Consider the following 26,772-nt stretch of genomic DNA (forward strand, 5'->3'; position numbering starts at 1 on the left):
AACAAATTTATTTGGGCATAAACTTTTGTGGGCTATAACCTACTTCGTCAGATGCACTGAAGTGGATTCTAAATAGATAGAGCTTCTTAAGTCTTTCATTATAATACATGTTTTCCAGGCCTTGAATCGCTCTTATTTTTCTTTTCTGAGTTCTTTCGAGTTTAACATCCTTTATAACATTAGATACCAGAATTGGACACAGTATTCCAGTAATGGTCTCACTGGTGCTGTATTTGCGGGTAATTCCACCTTCCTGCTGCTACTTGATATTCTTCTGCTTATATATATCTCCAAGGATCATGTTTGCCCTCTAATCTACGGCATCACACTGGAAGCTCAAGTTCAATTGATTATCTACCATGACCTTAAAGTCCTTCTTATCATCAGTGACTAGCAAAAGATACTCTCTCACCTTGTAAGTGTGACTTACATTCTTTATTCCTAGATGTATGTTCTTGTATTTGTCTGTACTGAAATGCATGTTCAAGTTAGCCAGCCTTACCAAGTAGTCCAGGTCTATCTGCATAACTGACATGTCTCTGTGATTATTTATCACTCCGTCCATTTTTGTGTCATCTGCAAATTTTACCAGCAATGATTTTATATTTTCTTCCAGATAATTGATAAAAATATTGACTAGCACTGGGACAAAGGATAGATCCCTGAGGGATCCCACTGGAAATGCCCACTTAGAATGATGATTCTACATTTACAATTCCTTTTTGATATCTTTTAATATCAGTTAACTAGTTTTTAATCCATTTAATATTAGCTATAATGATTTTGTACAGTGCTTTTTAAAATGAATTTATTTGTTTTTAAACTAGAACATCAAGCAAAATGCCCTACAAAAGTCTAAGCATATTAGCTCAAAACTTGAGCAGGCCAGAGAAGGGTAATTCTGTTGTGTGGAGGATTTCAATATTTTGAAATTTGATTTGGTTCTGATTTGGAATGAAAACCAAACATTTAAAATTCCCAAAATGGAATGGAGTTCCAGCTCTGGGACAGCCTGCTCAGTGGGTATCCTGGAGATGTGTTTTCTGAAAGCCTTCAGCTCCCTGAATGTGAGGCAGTCTGGCAGATGGGCTGCCAAAAAGGTGCATGGTTGAACTGGCAAGAAATCAAGCAGTTTTTGAAAACTGCGTAGCCTGCAGTGTTCCCTTTTGGAACATCATTGAAAGTGAACCAGTGCTGCAAAATGTTTCTAGTTCAACAAATCATCAAATTCCAATGGAAAACTGTTTCAACCAGATTTTTTTGGCCAGCCTGGCAACATAACCAAGCTTATCAAAAAGACAACAAACAAATAAAATCCCACTAAATCAATTTTGACATGCCCTATTTTTTCATAAAACTATGCTTATTGGCATTAATTAAGTTACCATCCTTTAATTCTTTAATGTTTGCATCCCACATCAATAAGAAGAGCCTTAGCCTACGTGGCAGCCATCAGATCTGAGAAAGCAAGGAGAGGAAAGTTGTTTACTCCTGATGTAGACATGTAGCAAGTCCTGGAGAAGCATGGAGGAAATTGTGAGTTTCTTGGAGTTTCCTTTCCTCATTGTCTCCTCAGATAGTAGAGCTAACTACTGCCCGTTACTCGTATAATAGAGCAGTGTAAGTAAACAAATACAATATTCAGAGAAATTTATTTTAAAATACCTATAATTTTCTTTTAAATATATACTGTAGATTGCCTGTGTCACGAGGGCTCCGTGTCTTTAAAATATTTGTAAATGAGCACACATCAAAAGTATCTCTTACTATTATTAATATATTTTACAATATATTGTGTGTTGGTTACTCAATGAATAGATACCATCTGGAGAAGAAAGGGAAGCAAGGTTGAGAAAATCCATAAACAAAAGATTGCTGGACAGCATTCATAAATGCCTATGGATAATACAAAAAGAAAGAAACCCTGAAAGCTGGTATGTACAGCTGCTTACCCTTTCATATAAAAATGCCACACCAGAAACTGATATTCAAAGGAAAGGACTAGGATTTTTAATCCTCGGTTGTGTGTGTTCATGTACCAACGTTTCAGCACAATATTCACACTCAACAGAAATGCCAGTAATTTGTGCCAAATTCTTTAATCCTCTTCTTCACACTTCCCTCACTTTGTCTTACCAGCATTATCTGTCAATCCCCAAGGCATGTCATGTTGTTTTCCAGGCATGTACTGTATCCCAAGCATTAAAGTTTAAACAAAGAATTTCAATCTTTGTTGTGCCAGCTCATTTAGTTGCATCTGTTCTGAAAGTTTCATCATTTTCTCATTCCATAACCCTGTGTTGTTATACTGGTCCTGAAAGCATATTTTCTAGGACTGTCATATGAAAACATGTACCTTTGGCACGTGTTTGCTTATGTGTTTTTTTAAAAATTTAAAGTTTTCTTTTTTCTTTTCTCTTGATGTTTGCTTAGTATTCACTTTGATGTCTGCAATTCTACCACAAATAGCATTCACTTTGATGAGTTTAGCCACTTTTATATTCTAATCCTTATATTGTAATTCATTGTATTGCCAGATGTAAATGGACATGGGAAATAAACAGTTGAAAGGAGAGAAAAGCTGTGTTACTGCCTTACTTCTATTGCAACAATATTTCTACTATGTAGATACATTCATCAGTAGACAAAAACAACAACAACAAACCTTTAAAGTCATTGCACACTTTTTCTTCCTCTGTTTACTGTAGCAGGAAGAAGACAGGGCTCCATATTTCTGTTTTGTTAATCTGTTATCATGATTAAGAGACAGATTCTCATTATAGAGAATGGAGAGTGAGATATGTGATTCCCATTCACCTTTTCTGTGTTTCGGGGCCATTTTAAATATAGCGTACTCAATGAAGATTTTTTTAAAGCTAATGACATTTTAGGGGGATGGGTGTCACAGTGCCAAGAGTGACTTAGCTTGGCGGCTGAGTTTTTTTTAAGTATGTGATACATTTGAAAGAGGTGTCCCTACCATTTTGTTAAAATTGTATTAACTCACATTTTTTTTTACTAATGATGTTTAATAACATTTTACCCATAGTGTTGATAGACGTTTTCATGTTTTAAAATGTATTGGCTGGTTATGGTTAAGCTTAGCTAATCCATTTTTAAACATGACTTATCCATGTGTTTATTAAGCATTAAGGCCAAGATCTTCAGAGGTATTATCCTCCTAACTTCCACTCAAATCAATGGAAGTTAGGAGCTTAAATAGCTGAGGATTTGGGCATCAGTATTGTTCAACATCATGTTAGTTAAAAAACACTCCAACACAGTGGTGGCCAACCTTATTACACAGGAGGGCCACATAAACCTAAGCACAATCTTGTGTTGGCCAAAGAGATTTTCCACCTCAGGACTGATAGCCCAAGCTCCATCACAGGCCTTATGAAAAGCTTTGGTGGGTCATGCACAGCATGGGCGGTAGGTTGGGCATCCTGGCACTAACAAAATTTTTTAACCTGGCACAATTTCCTAGCAGAGACATGGCTCATGTCTTTGCAGGGACTTGGAATGGCTCCAGGATGTGCTAGCAGAGGGATTTTTTGAAGGCTGGGAAGTGAAGAAAAAGGGTGGAAGAGCTGAAAGAGTTGAGACGGGGTGGGAAATGGGAGAGGAGATGAATAATACTTGGAGTTTTAAAAATTGCTTCCATCACCATGAACATCTGTACAAGAGGTCCAAGAAGAGACTGCTGATGGTGGGGGAAGCGCAAGTGAGGGCAGCCAGCTTCCACAGCGTTACTGAGCACGCTCAATCTGTGTGAGAATGCTCAGTACAAGCCAAGCAGCAAATTGGGGGAGAGTGTGGGAGGGCGGACATGATGCCCCATGTGCCTCCCCCGACCCCTCCACCCGCACATGTCACCTCTGATATGCTATCCACTCATTCCCAGATGGTGAATTGGGAACCATTGGGGAGAAGATTTTAGTTCCTACTCAGCATTTTGGGAATGAAAAAGACAAATGAGGTTTGGAGTGAGTACAAAGGTAAATACAGGGGTTATTTTGATATGAATTGCATTGGAATAGAATGAACAGCAAAGATTCCACTGGAAGTATCCAGAAATCTTGAGTGATACCAGCGCCATTGTGAGCCACATTATATTTAATGAAAGTCTTTGTTAAATTAGTTTTGGAGAAGAAATTATTTTGAAAAATTTAGGAGAATTACTACTGTTTAAAACAAAGTGACATGTGACATAGGATCTGAGATGTTCCAAGGACTCTTGAGACCTTCCTCAGAAAGAAGTTCCCTGTAAGAAGAGACAGAACTCTTCCATCTGCTTACCTTTTTAAACTTTTCAATCCTCTTCTCAATATTGTTGTTGAACAGATATTGTTTGAAACTCTCACTTCCACCTGGCTCCATCCTTTGGAAGCAGCAGTGGAGTGAGGAATAAAATCTCACGTAGCATTTTGGTGCCACCACTACTGTTTTGGGGAAACTATCATAGGGATGCATCCCTTGAAGGTGATGCTGGGGAGGCGGGCATTACCACATTCTCTTCCCTGTTCCTCATATACAGCTTTATAACTTACATCATCTGCCCAATTTGAAAAAAAAAATATAGAGTTAGTTAGAGCAGTCCCTAATCTGCTCCAAATGAGGTCTCTGATGGCCCTATGGTACAATGTAATGAAAAAGTGCCTTAAAGCCATCTTTCTCTCCCCTCTCCTGAGCTATGCCCAACACAAGCTTGGTGCAATTGAAAATCTCATCAGTGTCAAGGCATGCAGAATTGCGGCTTTAATCTAAGTTATGAACAAAGTCTTCACAATACTGTTTAACTGTTACACCTCAACATTTATATTAAATACTACTAATAAAAAAATTGTTCAACTAATAAGTGATTCTTTGTGATTAAATTTTGCCTCGCTTTAGGTAAAAAAACCCCAAACCTCTACACTATTCTTTTGTTATTTTTGAAAAGGCTACAGTGCACATGCGACTATTATCTGTGTGGCTTTACAACACTAGATCACAATTATCTATCTATATTTTTTTTACAAGAAAAATAATGTCAAGTCCATTTACTTGATACAGCCCAAAACTTAATCCCAGTAGCAAAATGGTAAAAGAAATCCATATTATTAGAGTTAATTCTTCTTGAATTATTGATTTAAATAAATAACAAACACATAAATATGTGTTTCTCCTCTCTCTAGAATAATAAATACTTTCAAGTTCTGGTTGGCTGAAGCTTTTATATTTTGAAGTACTGAATTAGTTTACCATATATTAAATTACTTACACTGAATCCTCCAATTATATTGAGACACAATCCTTCATTCAGACAGTTGATGCTGAGCAGCCTGCAGTAGTCAATTACTTCCTCACAGTTCTTCCCAGTGAATCCTGGCATGCAGCTGCAAATACACCAGTGTATTTTAGAAGACTCAGATTTTAAAGTTAATTGCATTTAATTAGGTTCCATAATTCTATTAAATAATGTTCTTCCAGTAACTAAGCAGACCTTATGCATTATTTAAAAAAACAATATATAAAACATGTTTCCAAGGAACTAATAATCAGTTTGATTCTGGATATTTTCACTTCTGCACAGAATAAAAAAAAAAGATCATTCATTAAAATAAATGCATTTTTTATATCAGAGCTTAATATATTCTGGGTACTTCCGCAGAAAATAAACCATGAGCTAAGCTGATATTTAACAGTAAACTATATATACAAATTTGGAAGGCTTTTAGAATGAATGAGTCTATTACTGAGTAGTGGGAAACAATGATGACAAATGATATTTAGAACAGTCAACACAGTACTTATACACTGATGATTAGAGTACAATAGTCAATAATGAGAAACCTGAGTTTGAAGAAAATGTGGGGAGCCTCTGCAGAGGATATTGGAATGCTGTTGTGTTTATTTATAATTATAGATTTTCTTTTAAGAAGGAAACTAGCATTCTGCTCTGTGGCAGTTTGTTAGCTCCATTTTATGACAATGAGGACTGGTTAGCTCTGTCATGGTATAGGAAGCTCTGTGAAGTTCTTCTGGCTTACTGTCAGTACTTGTTACTAGTAAGGCAAAGTCCTTTTCCTATCAGTCCTGCCAGTTTTTTTTTTAAAAGCCCTTCCATATTGAAAAAGGATGAGACTTAAATTCATATTAAGTTAGCATTGTTCAAGAGAGACAACCAAATATTGCAGAACAAGTAAATATTTAAGAATTGCATATCAGGCTCTAATTATCAATGTACAATATATAAAAGCCAGGTTATCAAAACTTTCTAAGTGGCAAGAGTGATATTCTTCCTTTCATGTATATGTAATTCCTAGCAAATCCACTCCTGTAAGCATTTGTACACATGCTTAGCAGCAGCTCCTGGAGACAAAGTATGGCAGGGGTGGGAGGGAATATATGTGGGCTATGACAGAATGGCTGAAATGAAGAATGGTTCTGCAATTCTGGGCTGCAAAGTAATCCATAGTCAGAAGTTAGGAAACTGCTCTGAGTTATACTGGGGGCTACTTTGCTCCCGGTATAGACCAGAATCTGGAGACAGTAAACATGCCCTAGAGCCATCTTTAATGCCACTTCTCCTTGGCAGTGCCTCAGTAGGATTTTTGCATAAAGGGGCAGCCTGTCCAAATAAAGTCCTACCCAAAATCTCCCTCTCTCCTCGAAAGAAAACTGACAATAATAAAACAAAAACATCACTATCAAAACAAACAAACCCTCCATATTACATATTACAGTATTTCAAATATCAAGATCTGGAATTCTGGCAAAGTCTGTCCTTATCAGATTTCCAGTCTAGTTTCTGTGTCTACAAAGAGGTTTGTAAAATGTTTGGGTGCATTCACTCCACTTGTTCAATAACATACTACATAGTTACTGCTTATGTTCTCTTCTAACTACAAAGAAAAAAGTAAATATCACTATGTGGTAACTATCCAAGGCTGAAGTCTAAATGACAACGAGTGAACTCTTTCCCCTTCCTTTTACTTTGTCAGCACTGAAAGGTATTACATTTATGATTGAAGCAGATTCCCATGTGTACCTTTACCAGTAATTATTTTTTGTAATAGAGATTTACTTTCAAAGAACAGTCCTATTATAGAACTTATTTTATTGATTTGCTTCCAATTATGATCCTAGATTAGGTGAAAGCTGCACAGCTTCCTTTGGTCAATTTAATTGGCCTAGAAGCCGCACAGCATCATTTGATCAATATAATTGGCCTAGTTATTTTACAAAACTGCCATAGGTTAACTAATTAGATCTATTTTTAAAGCTGCCTTTTGCAATTTCTCTATTTGCCCAATTTACCTAGTGATGCAGGCTTTCAAACAGGTAAGCCAATATGAGACAAAGGAAGTATAAATAAACAGACAGCAAGAAAATTGGTCATAAAGTTGGAAAGATGACAGTAATGAAACGAATATTCTCAAAACACGCTTGCCTATATTTGTGACTTTTTATTGTCCTGGATAACATGGAAAACAGAAGCAGATACAAAGTAAATAATCACAATCTATTGTGATGGATACCCTTGTTAACTGACTATTTGAATTCACTTTAAATTTTGACATTTAAGAAAAAATACTGTTAGATTCTTAGTGTAAAGTTCTATGTGATATAAAGACCGAAAGGATGGAATTAGGATACAAGGTAGTCATAGATCATAGCTGAAGTGAAGAAAATTAAATTGAGCCTCTTTGGTTATATGTTTAAAATAGAAAACAGCTGGTTTGATAGAAGCTGAGAGTGTGATGAATAAAGGCAGAAAACAACTTGAGTGTGAGCAGAGCTAAATGAAGCACTGACAGCAAAAACCAGAAAACTGAAACAAAATGGTCAAGTCGGTTATTAGCTGGTATAGTGTATTTGTGTAAGACAAGTGGGTATCACACTTATTTTACTTGTTACACAAAGTAATAGTGTAACAGGTAGTAACAATATATTGAATGAGAACACTGAGGATTCTGTAGTGTGACTAAACACAACCATAATCTAGAGTGTATGACACTCAGTACTAAGGAAAGATGCAGTACTTCAGACAAAATGTGAACAAGCCCAAACCTTCACTCAAAACTTGAAGTGAACTGACTCCATATCTTTCTGCTTGAAATATGATTAGTTTTCCCGTTCTAATATATTTCTGTTGCTATCACTACACAGCACTGTACCATAGAGAACTGTACCAAGCCAATCTTGAAGAAATGACAGTTTAAAAGCATACAGCATAGACCAAACTGAGTCACATAGTCATCATAGCTAGAATCCTTCACAGAACGGATGGAGAGACAGAAGATTAATTTGTTCCAAGAGTACAGGGCACCATGAAAGGGGACATGAAGTTGAGAGCAGGGACAAAATACAAAACATTAAGCAAGAGAGGACTTAGTGAGAGTTATTTGTCCCCCTTTGTTCACAATCCACAAAGAAGGTGAGTCTGTTACAGACTCCAGTGCAGCTCTTTGGCTCAATCTGTAGAGATGCATGCTTCTAGATCTGAAGATTCCAGATGTAAGCTCTACTGTAATGGCCAAGATGGTGACCGTTATACCAGTAACAGTGTATCAGGTCACTATAGGGAGATTGTTTCAACTGTTGAGCCTCTCTCATTGTTATTTTTCTTTATATTTATGTTACGCAGAATTGCTTTTTCACGTAACATTTTTTAATCTGATCATAGCACACATAAAAACCATAGAGGCAATTCTTTTCAAAAGGCAACCTATGTTTTGGTAATAAGTCAGTTTTATATTCAGTTTTTTAAAATGTAAGCTTCCTGCATCCATTCACACTGATTCAGAAACATGGGCATACTGTGTAAGGGATTGTGTATGTAATAGTGAGTTCTAAACAGCATCTTGCTACTAGCTGTTGGTGAACGAATGCACACAGCATGTATCCCATTCATCACAACTTGCTAAATTTTCCAAGAACTATGTATCAATTATGTTCCCTTTTCCTCTTTTGGAAAGTTATATTCAAGCCCCACAAATATATTTTAAACTTTTCAGCTGTGAATCTTTGCTGATGGACTAAAGCATTGTGTACTATACATCTGTTATGTGTATGCCCATACTAAGTTCATTTGTAGTATCTTTTCAGGCTTTTAAGTACCACAGCTTTTAATTCTCAGCTTTTATGAATACCCTAAATTTGTGAGGTTGTTTACTGCACTTGAATAACGCTCAGCAGAACCTACTTTAAGGCAGCCAGATAAAAGTCAAGCAAGTGTGAAGAGTACAAATTGTACTTCTTAATGGTGTGAGAAAATAGCCATAAAGCTATTTAAAATGGCTGGAATTATAGGTCCATATATCAGGGTCACGTCTGTCATTTGCAATTGGATGCTTTTTTATCATAGCTCTATTTAAATAAAGCACTATTTTTAATATGCTTCTTAAAGCATCCAATTGAGAACTACTAACGTAGGTCTATGAATTAGGAATGAACATACTCATCTTATCCTTTTGAAAGATATTATCATCATCATACACATTGAACACAAGTTGTATCTCTGAAATTTAATTGTCTCACTAGTCTCCAGTGTGTCAGGATTTATTTATTTTGTCTTACAGAATTTATGATGAAACAATTTATAACTTCTTCCATGGCTTTAGATTTCTTTTAGGATTTTTTTTCAGGCATTTCATTTTAAAATTGCTAAACCTCATATCATACAGCACCAGAAAATAGGGGAAAGTTATTAATATGAAAATGTATAGTTTACTTTGTCCTCTGTGACTCAAGATTTCTTTTTGCAATCAGCGGCATATCATCAAGTGATGCAATGAAGTACTGAAATAAATTAATTTCTTATCTTACCAGCAATAATAGCTCTGCTGCTGATCTACACAAGTAGCTTTATTTAAGCAGGGTGATAACTCACATGGTCTCAATACACTGTCGCAGAACTTGCCAGTGAACACTGGCAGACAGATACATGCCACACCCTATGGAAGAAGGGGAAATCAGAAAAAAAATATTAATCACATTCAAGGCAATTCAGAAATTCTTTCCTTTTATGGCGGTTGAAGTCCCGACTAGGTTTGAGCCCCACTATGCTAAGCATTGTACAAAGGCAGCATAAAAGTCAATCCCAGCCTCAAGTAACTTACAGTCATCATTTAAGAAAGGGGAAGCAGGCCTATATGCCTCCCAGCATAGATTATACCAGGCTGAGTTTCCTAATTGGAATTGCACCAGGCCTGAACTTGCCTGGCATTATGATTTCAATATTAGATCAAGCAGAAGGAGAATTTTAATTTGTATAGTTTTCTTTCTAAATTTGCTCATGTGTGAAATCTCTGTCTATGGGTTTAAGCTATACACCATGTTGCAACAACTCCAAAAAGAGCAGCATCTAATTAATGAAAGAAAAAGCTTACATGTTTTTTTCTTAAAGACTAACAGATTTATGTGTGCAGAAGCTTTTGTGGGTAAAAAGAAGTGAGTTTTTTACCCATGAATGCTTATGCACAAATAAATCTGTTAGTCTTTAAGGTACTCCTTAAAGGTGCTCCTCATTTTTTTGTGGATACAGACTAACACAGCTACCCCTCTGATACTTGACACTTTTTTCTCTCTCTCATCATGAAGGACAGTGGGTTTGAAAGACAGCTGTCAATTAATGTAAACTATTATTTACCCAGTAGGGAGAAAGAGACATTTTATAGTAATCTATGTTCTGGGACTGACATTCTGACCTTTATATTTCTAATAGGGTATTATTTACATTTGTTTTGATTTTGGTTTCTTCAAGGGGAGTAGGCAGTGTTTGCAAAATTGTTTCTTCACAGTCAGTTCTAGGAGCATCAGCACAGAGCTTTAGTCTGATTTTAATCTTTTGTGGATGATAACAAGCTCGGAGGGGTACTTGCAAGGCTTTGGAGGATAGGATAAAATTCAAAATGATCTGGACAAACTGGAGAAATGGTAAATAGGATGAAATTCAATAAGGACAAATGCAATGTACTCCATTTGGGAAGGAACAATCAGTTGCACACATACAAAATGGGAAAAGACTGCCTAGGAAGGAGTATTGCAGTAAGGAAACTGGGGGTCATAGTGGACCACAAACTAAACATGAGTCAACAGAGTAATGCAAAAAAAGCGAATATAATTCTGGGATGTATTAGCAGGATTGTTGTAAGCAAAACATGAGAAGTAATTCTTCTGCTCTACTCTGTGCTTGTTAGGTCTCAACTGGAGTATTGTGTCCAGTTCTGGGCACCACATTTCAGGAAGGGTGTGGACAAAAAGGAGAGAGTCCAGAGAAGAGGGACAAAAATGATTAAATGTCTAGAAAACATGACCTCTGAGGGAAGATTGAAAAAAATTGGTTTTGTTTAGTCATTGGAGATTTTTAGGAGCAGGTTAGACAAATGCCTGTCAGGAATGGTCTAGATAATGCTTAGTCCTGCCATGAGTGCAGGGGACTGGACTAGATGACCTCTCAAGGTCCCTTACAGTCCTATGATTCTATGATTCTGTGCATATGATGTACATATCATTATATACACATATAAAATAAACTACTGAATTGCACCCCATAAAAAATTGATCAGAGTTTCTCAAACAGGGGTCGGCACTTGTGTAGAAAAAGTCTCTGGCGGGCCAGGCCGGTGTGTTTACCTGCCCCATCCACAGGTCCGGCCGATTGCGGCTCCCACTGGCTGTGGATCACGGCTCCGGGCCAAAGGGAGCTGCGGCTCTGCTTCCAGCAGTTCCTTTGGCCCGGAGCAGCAATCCACGGCCAGTGGGAGCCGCGATCGGCCAGACCTGCGGACCGGGCAGGTAAATACACCGGCCCGGCCTGACCCACCAGGGGCTTTCCCTACACAAGTGGTGACCCTTGTTTGAGAAACCCTGTAATTGATTGTACAGAATATACAAATATGTGTTTATACATTTCATATAAGACTCAGACCCCAAAAGTACAGGATATTTAGACAGATAGGCATTAGATATTTATTCAGCTACATATGTAGATGTGTGTGTGTGTATCACAGACATTAAAAACACAATTATAATGATCAACAAGCTCTAAAACTTTTCTTTGCATATCTTGACTCCTAAATCATTGTTAATCTTCACATGACTATACTAATGAAAGAACAAAAACATAGAGATTTGAGATAATGCCAATCAAGATATGCTCTTATTATCAAATCTTTTCCTGCTTTCCCTAAATTTTCATTGCAGTTAGAAAGACAGCTTTTAAAAAAGAATTACAAAAAACCATCACCACACTCACAAAGAAAACAACATAAAATGTAGCATGTTTTATATAGGTATTTTTTGTTTTGCACGGATTAAAATGAAATTAAACTATTTTGTTTATTCCTTAACTAAACTCTAAACAAGTGATAAGAAACATAGGAAAAGTACAAGTGATGGGGTCCTTTTTTAACCAGGAAAGTTTCTGTCTTATTAGCACCACATACATATACAATGTATTTAAAAAGTTATATTATTAGAGTTTAAATGTTTTGGCTTTATGGTCTAGTGTATTTGTATGACATTTAGACTTACATTTGGCATATCAATGCATGTAGCTCCATTCTGACATGGCCTTGAAGAACATTCATTGACATCTGTTTCACAGTTATGGCCAAGAAATCCAGCCAGACATTCACAAACATATCCATGCTCATTATTCTGGCATATCCCGCCATTCAGGCATGGTTGAGAAATACAAGGCTCAAGGGGCTTCTCACAAAACGCACCTAAATGAAACAAGCAAAAAGTTAGACAATGCGTGTACTGAGATCATTGGCCGTCCAAGATACCAAGGCCAGAAAGGACCATTCTGATCATTTAATCTGACCTCCTCTACAACATAGGCCATAAAACTTCCCAAAAATAATTATTAGAGCATATATTTTGGAAAAAAAATTGTCAGTGATGGAGAAATTGTTCCAATGGTAAATTACTTTCACCGTTAAAAATATACTTCTTATTTTCAGTATGAATTTGTCTAGCTTCAATTCCCAGCTATTGGATTCCACCTTTTTCTGCTACATTTAAAATCTCATTATTAAATATTTGTTCCCCAAGTAGATACTTACAGATTGTAATGAAGTCACCCTTGCCATTTTCTTTGTTAAATTAAATACATTGAGCTCCCTCAGTCTATTACTATGAGGCATGTGTCCTAAAATTAATCATTCTTCATGGCTGTTCTTTTAACCTTCTGCAATTTACAACATTCTTCTTGAATTATGGACACTGTAACTGGACAGCGTATTCAAGCAGCAGTTATAACAGTGCCAAATAAATGTAAAAATAACCACTCGAACCCTATTTGAGAGTCCCCTGTTTATGCATTCCTTAGATCACCTTAGATCTTTGGGACATAGCTTCACACTGGGAGCTCCTGGTCATCTGACTCTCCACCATGACCCCTACATCTTCTAAAAAGTCATGCCCTCCCAGGATAGAGTCTCCCATCCCATAAGTATGGCCTACATTCTTTGTTCCTAGATGTTCCCACATGTAGTCATATTAAAACTCCTACTGTTTGTGCCTAGTCTACTAAGTGATCCAGATTGCTCTGAATCAGCGACCTGATCTCTTCATTGTTTATCACTCCCCTGATTTTTGTGTCATCTGCAAACTTTATCAGTGATGATTTTAAGTTTTCTTCCAGGTAATTGATAAAATGATAAATAGTGTAGAGCCAATCACTGATGGACCTCACTGGAAACTCTCCTGTTCCATGGTGAACCCCCATCATGTGATTCTCAACCATCTAATTGTTATCTTGTGTTCCCACTGTCTGTTTGTAGCATTCACTGAAACACATACTAACACACATATAATAGACATCAAATGTGTGTATGTGATGCAATGAAACCTACAGGAGCAACCTAATATCCCACTTGATTTATATTAAATAGAAAACAGCTGCCAGAACAAATATTTTGCAGTAAAATTGAGCTTGCAGATATAGGGCTAATCATGTTTGCCTTACTGTCACCTACTCTCTTTGGCTTCATTGGTTATCATAATAAACTTCTCTTCGGCTTTAGACAGATCTGACAACAGGGTGCTTTTGATCAACATACATGCCATAACTGAAGTAGACAGCACAACACTACTATGTCTTCAATCATTTCTCCCAAATGGAACCCAAAGAGTAGAGCTCCACTACCCAGAATAACTGTACTCTTGAGCTGCTCTCACTCCTGTCCCAGACCATGCTCCCTCTCTCAGGGCTGCATGTGGGCCAGTGCATATGTTTATATACTGACCCTACCCAGTAAATGTATTTAGGCTCATAACTTCCATTGATTTCAGTGATTGTTAGGAGCCCAAATGCCTTTGAGCATCTGGGCCTGTATGCCTCCAGAGAGGGGAAGATTGTTTGGTCACTAAATTTTTGGCTTGGCAATAAATTTTTTGTCACAAGGTGAGCTGGACCAGGAAAAGGGGTTGAGGTGCTAGCTCTTAACTGTAACTGGTTTCATCCCAGATCAAACAAGGATTGTAGGCTGAGAGAAAAACCTGCTGAGAAAGGGTATGTGGTATGTGGAAGACAGATATTGTTCTCTAGATTAAGGAGGGACTGGGGGAGAGAAATAGCTTATTGGGAAGACTCTTTTCTGACAAAGGTCTGCGTAAGGTGGTTCCCTGATGAAAAGGAGCCAGGGAAATGGCTGATCCTCAGAGTGCAGATTCCTGGGAGAGGGCCAGGAGAGTAAGGTAAATATAGGAAGTGCCCAAGGGAGAAGTAGTATAGGGAAATTTCCAATAAACTAGTGCTTCAACTTTTCCCATGACTGGTAGAAGGAAAATACAGACATCCCTACTATGTCACCAGTAGTGGCGTGGAAATTCCTGCTACCAAGGAGGATGAATAAGAAAGTAAGATGTGGCCTGGGAATGTCAAAGAACTGGAAGAGTCCCCTTTCACTCCTTTGCACCAAGGGCAGAAGACCATACATACAATACTTACCCTGGGAAGAGGAGGCAAAGAATGATGTCTTCTTTTTTGTTACCCTGGAAAGGAAGGTCTTTTTTATTTGGCCAAAGGGTCTGTTATGTAACCGGCTCAAGGGAGACCATCTTAAGTGAGGAAACTGAGGCAGCAGCTGCACCCACAGGCTGGGAGGTGAGGTATACTTTCAAACCCTCATAGCTCTATCCATTCTGCTTGTTGAGTCAAATAAGAGCTGGGGACAAGTACCAGATCCTCACAGGAAGAACTCAGCAGTGCAGAGGATCAGTTCTTTAATGATTGCAGTTGTCACTTGGTTCAGTATTCTGCTATGTCACAATTTCCTGTATTCAAAATCTTCTGCAAAGAAAGCAGTACTGGTGCTTTTTCACCTGAACACTCATATATGATGGAAAGTTTGAAAAATCAGGTCAATAAAGGGAATTTTGGCGAGAGGTCAGAGACAGTGCCTTGAGTCCTTTATTCTATCACTTCCAGAACTTGATTTCTGAAACATCTATTTTCTAAGGAAGATTGAGAGATGACTAACAAGTACTAAACTAACAGGTAGTTCAGGGATCTTTAATCTAGTGGAGAAAAGCATAACAATATCCAGTGGCTGAAAGCTGAAGTCAAATTCCAATTCAAATTGGAATTAAGGCACAACATATGTAACAGTAAAAGTGATTAATCACTGGTACAAACTACAAAGAGAAGTGGGGATTTTCCATCTTTTGGGACTTCAGATCAAGTCTAGATGCCTTTCTGGAAGACATACTTTAGTCAAACACACATTACTGGGTTCAGTATGGAGTGGCTGGAAGAAATGTAATGGTCTAAGAGGTCATTCTAGATGATCTAATGATCCCCTGTGACTTTAGATTATATGGATCTATTTTTACATATAGCATGAACTATATCCTATTAAAGGATGTGCACAATATAGGTGTTTTAAAGATAATCATCTTCACAAATATTCATCAAAGGAGATTTATTAGCAACATTTTGGGGTCATTACAATATACCAGGTTGCACCAATATACCTATTAGTAAAAATAAGAAACCTGGGGGAGGAAGGACATCTTCCTGAACCTCACTAATAAGTATGCACCTTTGACATTCACCATCAAAATCTTCTGTGATGCAAACTAAACTATTGTTCATGGCACTGGTAAAGGGAATAGAAAATGTGTATGCTATTCAACTGTTGAAAGGAGGGAAATGTTGAAGAATAAATAAGCATAAACTCAAGCCAAGAAAGATGAACTGCAGGGAGGAGAATTTTCTTTATGCAACATGTAATTTTACTGTGAAATGAAACATTGATACAACCTGCAAGTACAGCAGGAAAATATTTTTAAAAATTCAAACAACCCAAGGCTTAAATAGAAAGGGCAATAGCTAGGTGCCAATAGCTGGATAGATTTGCTTCATGATCTTTTTCTGTGCATGGATATTAATGGAATGTTAAATGCCCAAACTTCAAAGGTGCTGAGCACAAGCTACTCCCAGTGAATTCAACAGGAAGTGTAGGTGGTACGGTCCTCTCAAGATCGGGCCCCACATTTCTATTAAAGGGAGGCATTGATGATTGTACTGAAGTTTCTTTAGTGTTAGATGTTGTGTAATTAGCCACCCAAAGCAATGACTGGTTTTTAAAAATTCTTTGGGTAGCCAGTGTAACATCAAAAACCATAGTCCACTGGTAGATGGTTTGAGTTAATAAATTCTAATGTGTACAGAGAATACTTAACAACTTAAGTGACTTTTGTGTCTAGAGAGGATAATAGAAGTAATTATAGAGAGTGCCAGTGGCTGGGTTGATTGAGGTTATTCAGTACAGTTAAATCTTGTTTAAATTATTTCAATCAAATAAAATCATAGTGTCTTAAAAAGCAAACATCAGTGAAAAAAGGAGCATCCTGAAGAGCAAAGGGAAACTTCAAAAACATTATTTTGAGTGACTGAAACTTATTTCCCAGCATTGTCTGGTTGTATACATGTTTAGAGAGGAAAAAATAAAAATGAACATGATTGTTGGTGTTTAACTGACTCCCTGCTAGTCTCCATCAGTTTTACTACCAAACTCTAATGATATTCCTCTGTTCATGGACATACCTGATACATTCAGAAGCACATTGGGCAGCATATACTAGGTTACGATCACACCACATAGTGTCCTATATAAATATGGTTACTAAACAAAACAAAGCCATTTTTATTTTTAATAGAAATCACAGCAGGAATTCTATTTCTACAACCAATTCTGCTCTTCAATTGAGATGTATATTCCTCAAAAAAAAAAAAAAGAATGAAAGCTCATTCTAACCTACTATCTTTAAGTCAATTTATTTTGTCTATCCTTTAACGAAATATTAAGATTTCTGAAGCATTTATGGATAAAATAATGTACTTTAGGAAACTGCATGTGTTACATCTCATATGAATTTATTTAATATATATTTTTATAAGAAAGAAGCAAACGTACTGTAGCTTGAGCATCCCAAAGGCACTACCAAGGAAGAGCTTGCTTTTAATTTAAATGAAATAACTGGTTGCTAGGAGCTGTGCTCAAGGACCAAAGATATACAATAGGCAGTAAACAGGATGAAGTCTGGGAATGAAGGACAGTATGTGAAATAACAGTTCAGATAATTTTAATACTTTCACAATTTCAGTTTCACTAGTCTCTCAAACTACAAAAATATGTATCACGTCATCATTCATTTTTAGCAGTTCATCTAATAATTTTACATTCATAGCTGTTTCAAAACTAATTCCAAAAAGAAGTTTCTTTATTCTGAGAAAGATCAAGTTTCAGTTAATTAAGTGAAAATGTTTTTGTAATTAAACTAATCCCTAATTGCATAGCTCAATTAACAATTCAGTGCTGATAGCCTAATCCAGTTCATGCCTATCTGTTTTTTTTTTCATGAGTTTAATTTGATGCTCTACTAATTATCCAGGATAAATATTTGTTTATGAATTAAATGAGTTAATCCATATTCTAGCTTTTCCAAAAGATAAACAAAAAACATCACAAATCCATTGTTATCTGAACCCATTTTTTAACATAAATGATAATTGGGATGATCAAAACCATATAAGAGTTCCATATATAAAGACTGAAAATCAGTCATACTGCTATAATTTCAGTGTAGTTATGGATGGAGAAAAGTTGGTCCTATGTAAATATAACACTTAATATAACATTGAATGCATGGAAAAATCTTTGCAGTCATGATTTTGTGCTAGACACATTTGAAGAAACTTTCATTTGTATTACTAAATGTTTAAACAGATAAACTTTTTGGCATTTTTTAAAATGGCTTTAAAAATACTGAAAAAATTGTCAGCAGTCGAAATTGTTCATATTTTGTGAAAATTTCCATGACATTGTTATTAATATTTTATTGGAATTTTTATTGGGATTTTTCATTTAATAAAAAGCATTTTTAAATTGAAATCCAATACTTTCATAAAAATTACATTAATCATAATCAGCTCCTATTTCATACAAATCCCTCCATTGTTTCACTAAAAGCCTCACCTTTTGGAATATGAATACATTATTAACAACTTTAAAAATTTCTACTCTGAGACTGTGAAGTATCACTTTTTTCTGATTTGGTATTTCCACAAAGTTTGAATCAAAATGAAATCTGTCTATGATGATGTGAGTCTCAGCCTTAAAAGACAGGGAATTCAAATCTAGACTATGACACAAAAGGTTACAGTCTTTTGCTATATTAGACAAAACAGGCAGTGTTAGAGCTCTTTATGATTTACATGAAGCTCCAATCAGCAGACTTGAACACAAAATCTCCAAAACCAAATGAATGAAGAAAACGTTACCTATTATTCAAAAGGAAGCCTCTTGATAAAATTATAGTTATACTGGAAAGACTTGAGACTACTAGAAAAATTTTGTATTATTATAATCCTTCCTAAACTCTCAGAGCTCTCATAAAGACTAGAATAATCAAAGTAAATAGAGTGGGCCAGATGCTGACCCTGCCTTTGCCCTAGCGTGCCACTATGAGAGCCTATGTGCACAGTAATAATTTAAAAAACCCAGGCTAGCATTTAGTTGGTGCAGAAGCAGTGTCAAGCTGGTGAAAGCTACCCAGTGCTAACTTTTCCCACTGCCCTCTGCAGAGAGACATGTGGATGGCGGGGCTGCTGGCAGGAGAGAGCATGGCCATAATGCTCCACACAGCAGTTACTGTGAACTGTGGAACTGCCTTTAGGGATACTGGCATAAGATGGAGCTGCCCCAGGAGTTGCTGTAACATGTCAGGGGCTGCACGAGCCATGAGTTCAGGCAAAATGTGGGTTTATAGCAACTTTTGTCTCTCTTTTTCCTGGGTTAGATCTTTTAGACATGGACTTCATCACTCAGAAGGCTCAGCACAGAATCGAACAATTTTTATTTATTAATAGGGAATATTACAAAAAACATCCACAATTAATATGACACTGAAATTATATAATTCCACTTCTAGACATCTAGTCGGTTGGAATTTTGTTACAATAGACTATAACTAACTTTACTACTTTTCAATCAAGTGTCTTTTGTACCATTATTTCTTTCTTCTAAAGGAACAACTTCTCTAGATGATACTAGTATTGCTTCCAACTATTTATCAGAAGGCATCAGCTTCCTTCTCCTCAAATAATATGTGTATCTCATATGGTCCAAAAATAATTCTTGCAGGTCTTCTGAAGGATATGTCTCACCACTTTTGGATGGATATATCTCTGGAATTCAAGGATTAGCAATGTTCCTGCCTTCATTTAGTGTCTTTACTAATGATATGGCTGGAACAGTAACCCTCATATTAAATTCTTATATAATATTAAATTAAAAGGAATTGCAAACACTAATGTGGACAGAGTTCATTGGAACCAAGACAGACTGGAAAGATGATTGAGAAACATCAAAATGAGATTCTTAGTGGAAAAAAAATGCAAGTTATTGAATTATGTTTGGGGGAAAATAATTAAATCCATATATTCAATAGATGGGAGATACCTGGAAAGCAGAATTAAAAAACAAAACCAACAATCAGCAACAAAAAAGAATTCCTCTAAACACCTAGGAGTGAGGAGCAGCAAGATAGACAGGATTTTGCAGCGCAGCAGGTGGAAAATACATAGTTTTTCATACAGTCCCAAATATCATGGGCTTGAATCAGAGAGGAGACAGTTCATCTCTATAGGACCAGTTCTAGACCAAATGGTGCCTCAGGTGAGGAGAATCTTTGGCAACCCCACCACATTTGTTGAACTTTGGAATACTTTATTTTTATTGCATTTGTAGCCCATTTCATGACTTTGATGCATTATTTGCATGCATGATTTATCCCTGTCATATATGATGATTAATTTGCATGCTCGAATCCATAAATCTGTATTTATTCATGCCATATATAAGCATTTCCTCTAAGCTAATAGAAACTTTTTAATATCAACAGTAACTGAAATGTATTAATCTCATTCCATTTTCCCTTTTGTCACTAACAACAAAAACAGCAGCCCAAGCCTAGCTCCTGGTTTGCCTGCTCCTAAATCTCTATGAAGCACTTGTAAGATCACAGAATGAATATTCCACCCAAGAAAGTGAAGTACCAGAATGTGATAGCCCAATTATTGGCACAGTCACTCCACCCCAGGAAGACGAGGGGGAAGGACTAAGCCTCAAGGAACCACAGAGATTCTCAGTGCATAGGAAGGAGGTGTTCACCCAGTGCAAAAAGGGAAACTGGGACATAAATATCAGGGTGGAGGGCACTAAAAACAAGGGCTATTATAGTTACTCAAGAAAAACATTTCCTGGGATAAGCGATAGAAACTTTCTCTTGATTCATTCAAAACTCCCTTGAAGAAAGCATTCAAGAATAAACCATGGGGGGGAAATTTGCACTGGCAGAGAGACAGACTAGACAACCTAATAGATCTTTTCCTCCTCTCAGTTTATGACTGTTGACACAAAGTTACTGAGGAATCATGGGAATTAATAATATAATTTATTTATTAATAAATAACATCTTCAGAATCACTTAAGGAGAGTAGAAATAAAGGAAGGAAAAGAGTTGGGTTTAGATTTAACCTCTGGTCCAAAGGTTTAGGGACTGCTAGAAGGGGAGAAATAACTAGACCTAGGATCAGATTCTGCCCTGTTAACACCCAGGGAAACTCAATATTAGAATAGTGTTAATGACTGAGTTTTTGGTTCACTGGGAGTTCAAAAAAGATTAATTAAATTTAAAAATGGTTTGGATTAAAGAAAAAAAACATGTTTCATTCTACATAAAATGGATTTTTAAGGTCTGGTCTCCTGAACTGTGGTAGACCCAGAGTCAAATCCCTTCTTATCAGTTAAAGGGGGAAATTGAAGCTGGGTCTTCCTCATCCTCAGGGAGTATCTGAATCAATAGGATAAAAATTATATAGCGAGCACCATCATCTCACCCTTCTCCTCTTTTGAGAATGACATCTAAATCACAATAAATAAAATACTAATAACAACATTAGTAATGGTCTGAAACAATTCAGTAAATCTGACATAAATTTACAAATAGTTTTGGGTAATTGGAAACTGCATTTTTCAGTAACTAAACTATTCACTTGAAAAAATTTAATCCGCTTTTCTCAATATACTCAAAGACTAGACTGTGCATGAGGACAGAGCAAGGCCCATAATGGCTAAGATTCTAACAGGCAAGAAGGTACATAAGACCTCTGTGGCTACTCAAAAATCCACAAAAATCTGCTCACTTCAAGTGCTGAACCCTCCTGCGATTTCTTTGTGACCTAGGCAAGCACAATTCCCCAGAGGAATAAGGTGGAGATGTCTCTGGAGCTTGGTAGCTAAGATCACCTCCTTGTTGAAGCAGCAGTAGCTCTTTTTTTTGGGTGGGGACTCTTCTTCCGCTTTTGCTTCTTTTTATGACCTCAGTTATTCATGTGGTTTCTTGATCTGCTGCCTTTTTACTAAAGAACAAGAAAGGTTTAGAAATTTCTTTCACGTGAAAGGAAAAATTGAAAAAAAAGGGTAAATTAATTGCCAATAGGTATATCTGGACATAAACCATCTCTACTCTTGCTTTTTAACAACCATTTTTAGTAAAAAATGAGGCAACATTTATTCTCTCAGAAATAGGGATACTTTGATCATTATGTAGAGCACGGACCAAATACTTTTTAACCTTTTCCTGTAATGAGAAGTTAAACCTTGCAATATGATCCTTGTAATTATTCATTTAGACTGAGACATAAAAGGTAAACTGGATTTTCTTTAGGGCACCAATACCGTTCACTGGTCTCCCAGAGGGAGAATAGTAGGCAGCTGCATGGTCTGCAGAAAATCCTACATATTTAAATAATGTTACTGAAACAGCCAAATGGAATTGCTTTTAAACTTCCTTTTAAATTACTTAAAAGCTGTAAGTGACATAGTTATCAGATTTGTGGTTGATTCTAGAGCTGAGAATCTAAAACACAGTGATAAAAAGTTACAGGGCAAAATTAGTTTATTAACAGAACATAAGGTCAAAAATAATTTGTATTTCTGTTAAATCAAAGAGCTATAAATTAACTATTTAATTACCTCTCTATGTACGTGTAGATTATATACACACAGATTTATATTTTGTCAGACAGGTCAATGGTATAACACTAAGTTTCATTATTCACCCCATTTGCCAACTACATGAGAGTCAAAAAGAAATAAATTTGTCAGGTTCTGGATTCTAGGTTGTCAGGCATGGCCGCCCGTAGCTCCCAGTGGCTGCAGATTGCCATTCCTGGCCAATGGGAGCTGTAGAAAGTGGCAGCCAACTCATCCACACTGCTTCCTGCAGCTCCCCTTGGCTGAGAACGACGAACTGCAGCAACTGGAAGCTGTGGGCGGCCATGAAAATGTAAACAAACTATCTGATGGCCCACCAGCAGATTACTCTGATGGGCCGCAGTTTGCCCACTACTGGCCTAGATGGTGCTACTATAAAGTGGATGCAAACTGGTTGGAAAACTGTTCCCAGAATGTAGTTATCAATGATTCACAGTCAAGCTAGAAGGGTATATCGAGTGGGGTCCCACAGGGATTGCTTCTGGGTCAGGTTCTGTTCAATATCTTCATCAATGATCTAGATAGTGCCATAGAGAGTACACTTATAAAATTTGTAGTTATAATAACCTGGGAGGGGTTACAAGAGCTTTGGATGATAGGATTCAAATTCAAAATGATCTGGACAAACTGGAGAAATGATCTGAAGTAAAAAGGATGACATTCAATAGGGATAAATGAAAAGTATTCTACTTAGGAAGGAACAATCAGTTGCACACATACAAAATGGGAAATTACTGCTTAGGAAAGAGTACTGCAGAAAGGGATCTGGGGGTCATAGTGGATCACAGGCTAAATATGAGTCAACAGTGAAATTCTACTGCAAAAAAAATGAACATTATTCTGGGATATATTAGCAAGAATGCTGTAAGCAAGACATGAGAAGTAATTCTTCCATTCTACTGTGCACTGATAAGGCCTCAGCTGGAGTACTGTGTCCAGTTCTGGGCACTATATTTCAGGAAAGATATGGACAAACTGGATAAAGTCCAGATGAGAGCAACAAAAATGATTAAAGGTCTAGAAAACAAGACCTGTGAAGGAAGATTGAAAAAACTGGGTTTGTTTAGTCTGGAGAAGAGAAGATTTGGCGGAGGGCATGATAACAGATTTCAAGTACATAATAGGTTATTACAAGGAGGAAGGTGAAAAATTGCTGTCCTTAGCCTCTGAGGATAGGACAAGAAACAAAGGACTTAAATTGCAACAAGGGATTTTTAGGTTAGACATCAGGAAAAACTTCCTGTCAGATTGGTTAAGCACTGGAACAAATTGCCTAGGGAGACTGTAGAATCTCCATCATTGGATATTTTATTTTTATGAACAGATTAGACAAATATCTATTAGGAATGGTCTAGTTATTATATAGTCTTGCCTTGAGTGCAGGGGACTAGACTACATGACTTATTGAGGTCTCTTCCAGTCCTGCACTTCTATGAAAATGGAAAATCTACACTAAAAGGACTTGTCAGAAACTCAGAGGTGTATTCAATAGGGGGGAAAAGGCAAATATATCTTTAGAAACAAAGGGAGTATATTCAAAAAAAGGAAGAAAGAGAACCGAGCGAACTACAGAATGGACATCTTCACTTCAGACCCCGGCAAAATCATGGAGAATCCATTTTGAAGTATTTGGAGGAGAGGAAAGTGATCAGGAACAGTCAGCATGGATTCATCAAGGGCAAGCCATGCCTGACCAACCTGATTGCCTTCTATGATGATGTAAGTGGCTCTGTGGATATGGGGGAAGTGGTGATGTGATATATATATATATTGACTTTAACAAAGCTTTTGATACGGTCTCCCACAGTATTCTTACCAGCAAGTTAAAGTATGGACTATAAGGTGGATAGAAAGCTGGCTAGATTGTTGGGTTAATGGGTAGTGATCAATAACTTGATGTCTAGTTGGCAGCCAGTATCAAGCGGAGTGCCCCAGGGGTCGGTCCTGGGATCGGTTTTGTTCAACATCCTTATTAATGATCTGGATGATGGGATGAATTGCACCCTCAGCGAGTTTGCAGATGATACTAAGCTTTGGGGAGAGGTAGATACACTGGAGGGTAGGGATAAGGTCCAGAGTGACCTAGACAAATTGGAGGATTGGGCCAAAAGAAATCCGATGAGGTTCAACAAGGACAAGTGCAGAGTCCTGCACTTAGGAAGGAAGAATCCCATACACAGCTACAGGCTGGGGACCGACTGGCTAAGCAGCAGTTATGAAGAAAGGACCTGGGGATTACAGTGGACAAGAAGCTGGATATGGATCAGCCCTCGTTGCCAAGAAGGATAATGGGCTGTATTAGTAGGACCATTGCCAGCAGATTGAGGGAAGTGATTATTTCTCTCAATTCGGCACTGGTGATCCCACACCTGGAATATTGTGTCCATTTTTGGTCCTCTCACTACAGAAGGGATCTGAAGAAACTGGAGAGAGTCCATCAGAAGGCAGTGAAAATGATTAGGGGGCTGGGGCACATGACTTACAAGGAAAGGCTGAGGGAACTGGGGTTATTTAGTCTGGAGAAGAGAAGAGGGAGGGGGATTTGATAGCAGCCTTCAACTACCTGAAGGAGGGTTCCAAAGAAGATGGAGCTTGGCTATTCTCAGTGGTGGCAGACGACAGAACAAGAAGCAATGGTCTCAAATTGTAGTGGGGGAGGTCTAGGTTGGATATAAGGAAACACTATTTCACTAGGAGGGTGGTGAAGCACAGGAATGGGTTACCTAGGGAGGTGTTGGAATCTCCATCCTTAGAGGTTTTTAAGGCCCAGCTTGACAAAGCCTTGGCTGGGATGATTGATCCTGGTTTGGTTGGTGTTGATCCTGCTTTGAGCAGGGGGTTGGACTAGATGACCTCTTGAGGACTCGTCCAACCCTAATATTCTATGACTCTATGTTTCTATGAGTACCTTCTTCACATATGAGTAGTGGCACATCTGAGCAAATGTTTTTTCCAGATCCTGGAAACCCACTATGGCCCCCACAAGTCCCCAGACCTCAGATACTATGGTAATAGAGGCCTTTTAATACGTAAGGTAGATGGATGCCCTCCATTAAAATTGGGAAGAAGGCCTTACAGACTCCCCCGACAAACACTTACTGAGTATATAAAAAAGGGTAATATTTTCTAGAGCACCTAAGTGACTTGGGAGCCTACATTTAATTTTTGAAAGTGACTTAGGCTCTTTAAGAGCTTAAGTTCAATTCACTTCCAATGACACTCATTTTTGAAAATGGGATTTAGACCAAGTCACTTAGGTGCTTTTGAAAATTTTACCCAAGGTCTTTGTGCCAAAGGGCTTACAGTTTATTAGACAGTAATTCATTCTAAGCATGTTCTCTCCCCTAAAATACTCTCTAAATCTCAAGTGTTTTAGGGATTGTCTACATTTGAAATACTACAGCAGTGCAGTGAAGATACTATCTATGCCGATGGGAAGTGTTTTCTCATCAGCATAAGTAATCCATGTCCCCAAAAGGTGGTAGGTAGGTCGATGGAAGAATTCTTCCATTGACCTAGCACTGTCTCCCCTCTAATTTATGGCTATTTAACTATACCTCTCAGTGGTGTGGATTTTTCATACCCCTCAGTGACGAAGTTAAGCCGACTCAATTTTCTAATTTAGACCAGGTCTTATTCAAGTGATTTCAAATCTAAGTTTAATTTAGTATGCTTTCTTGTCCCATGTAGTATATGATTTAACCATGAATGAACATATTAGGGTATCTCTCTCCAATACAGATTAACTCTGAAACATATTCAGAGTTAATAATGAAGAACTCCCATATCTATTCTATTCATCCTGTGTGCAAAAGTTAGACATTTGTTAAATACAAACACACACATAGAGAGTAGGAAAGAATAAGCACAAGACAAAAGAAACTTCCTCTTCTTCCAGATGAAGAAGCCACCAAATATTAGCTAACAGAAAGTCATTACAAATACAATCAATAAACTTTCTATCCTTGTTTTTTTTCCACTAGCCCATGATTTATGGGCTATAAAGCCTCAAATTAAATTAAACTCCCCATTTACCAAAAAAATATGTATTAGAAAAGGAAGCAATAACAATGAAAACTTGATTAAGACTTTGAGGTAATTATTGTATTAGTAAGACAACTTAAGTGAGTTAATATCTTTTATTGGAGCAGCTTCTGTTGGTGACAGAGATTAGTAGCAGATATATCTTTAAAATATTAAATGACGTTAG

At 37.2% G+C, this 26,772-nt stretch overlaps 1 protein-coding gene across 1 annotated transcript in view; it reads right to left on the reverse strand.

Moving 5' to 3' along the window:
• The window catches only part of EYS (eyes shut homolog), a 1,559,204-nt gene that overhangs the window by 1,448,136 nt on the left and 84,296 nt on the right, over positions 1-26,772 (reverse strand). Inside the window, 4 exon segments of the mRNA XM_030558318.1 lie at positions 5,264-5,378; positions 9,814-9,941; positions 12,523-12,716; positions 15,973-16,097. Coding sequence (XP_030414178.1) covers positions 5,264-5,378; positions 9,814-9,941; positions 12,523-12,716; positions 15,973-16,097 — 562 coding nt within the window.

The sequence above is a fragment of the Gopherus evgoodei genome, chromosome 3 (assembly GCF_007399415.2).
Source record: "Gopherus evgoodei ecotype Sinaloan lineage chromosome 3, rGopEvg1_v1.p, whole genome shotgun sequence".
Taxonomy (NCBI): Eukaryota; Metazoa; Chordata; order Testudines; family Testudinidae; genus Gopherus; species Gopherus evgoodei.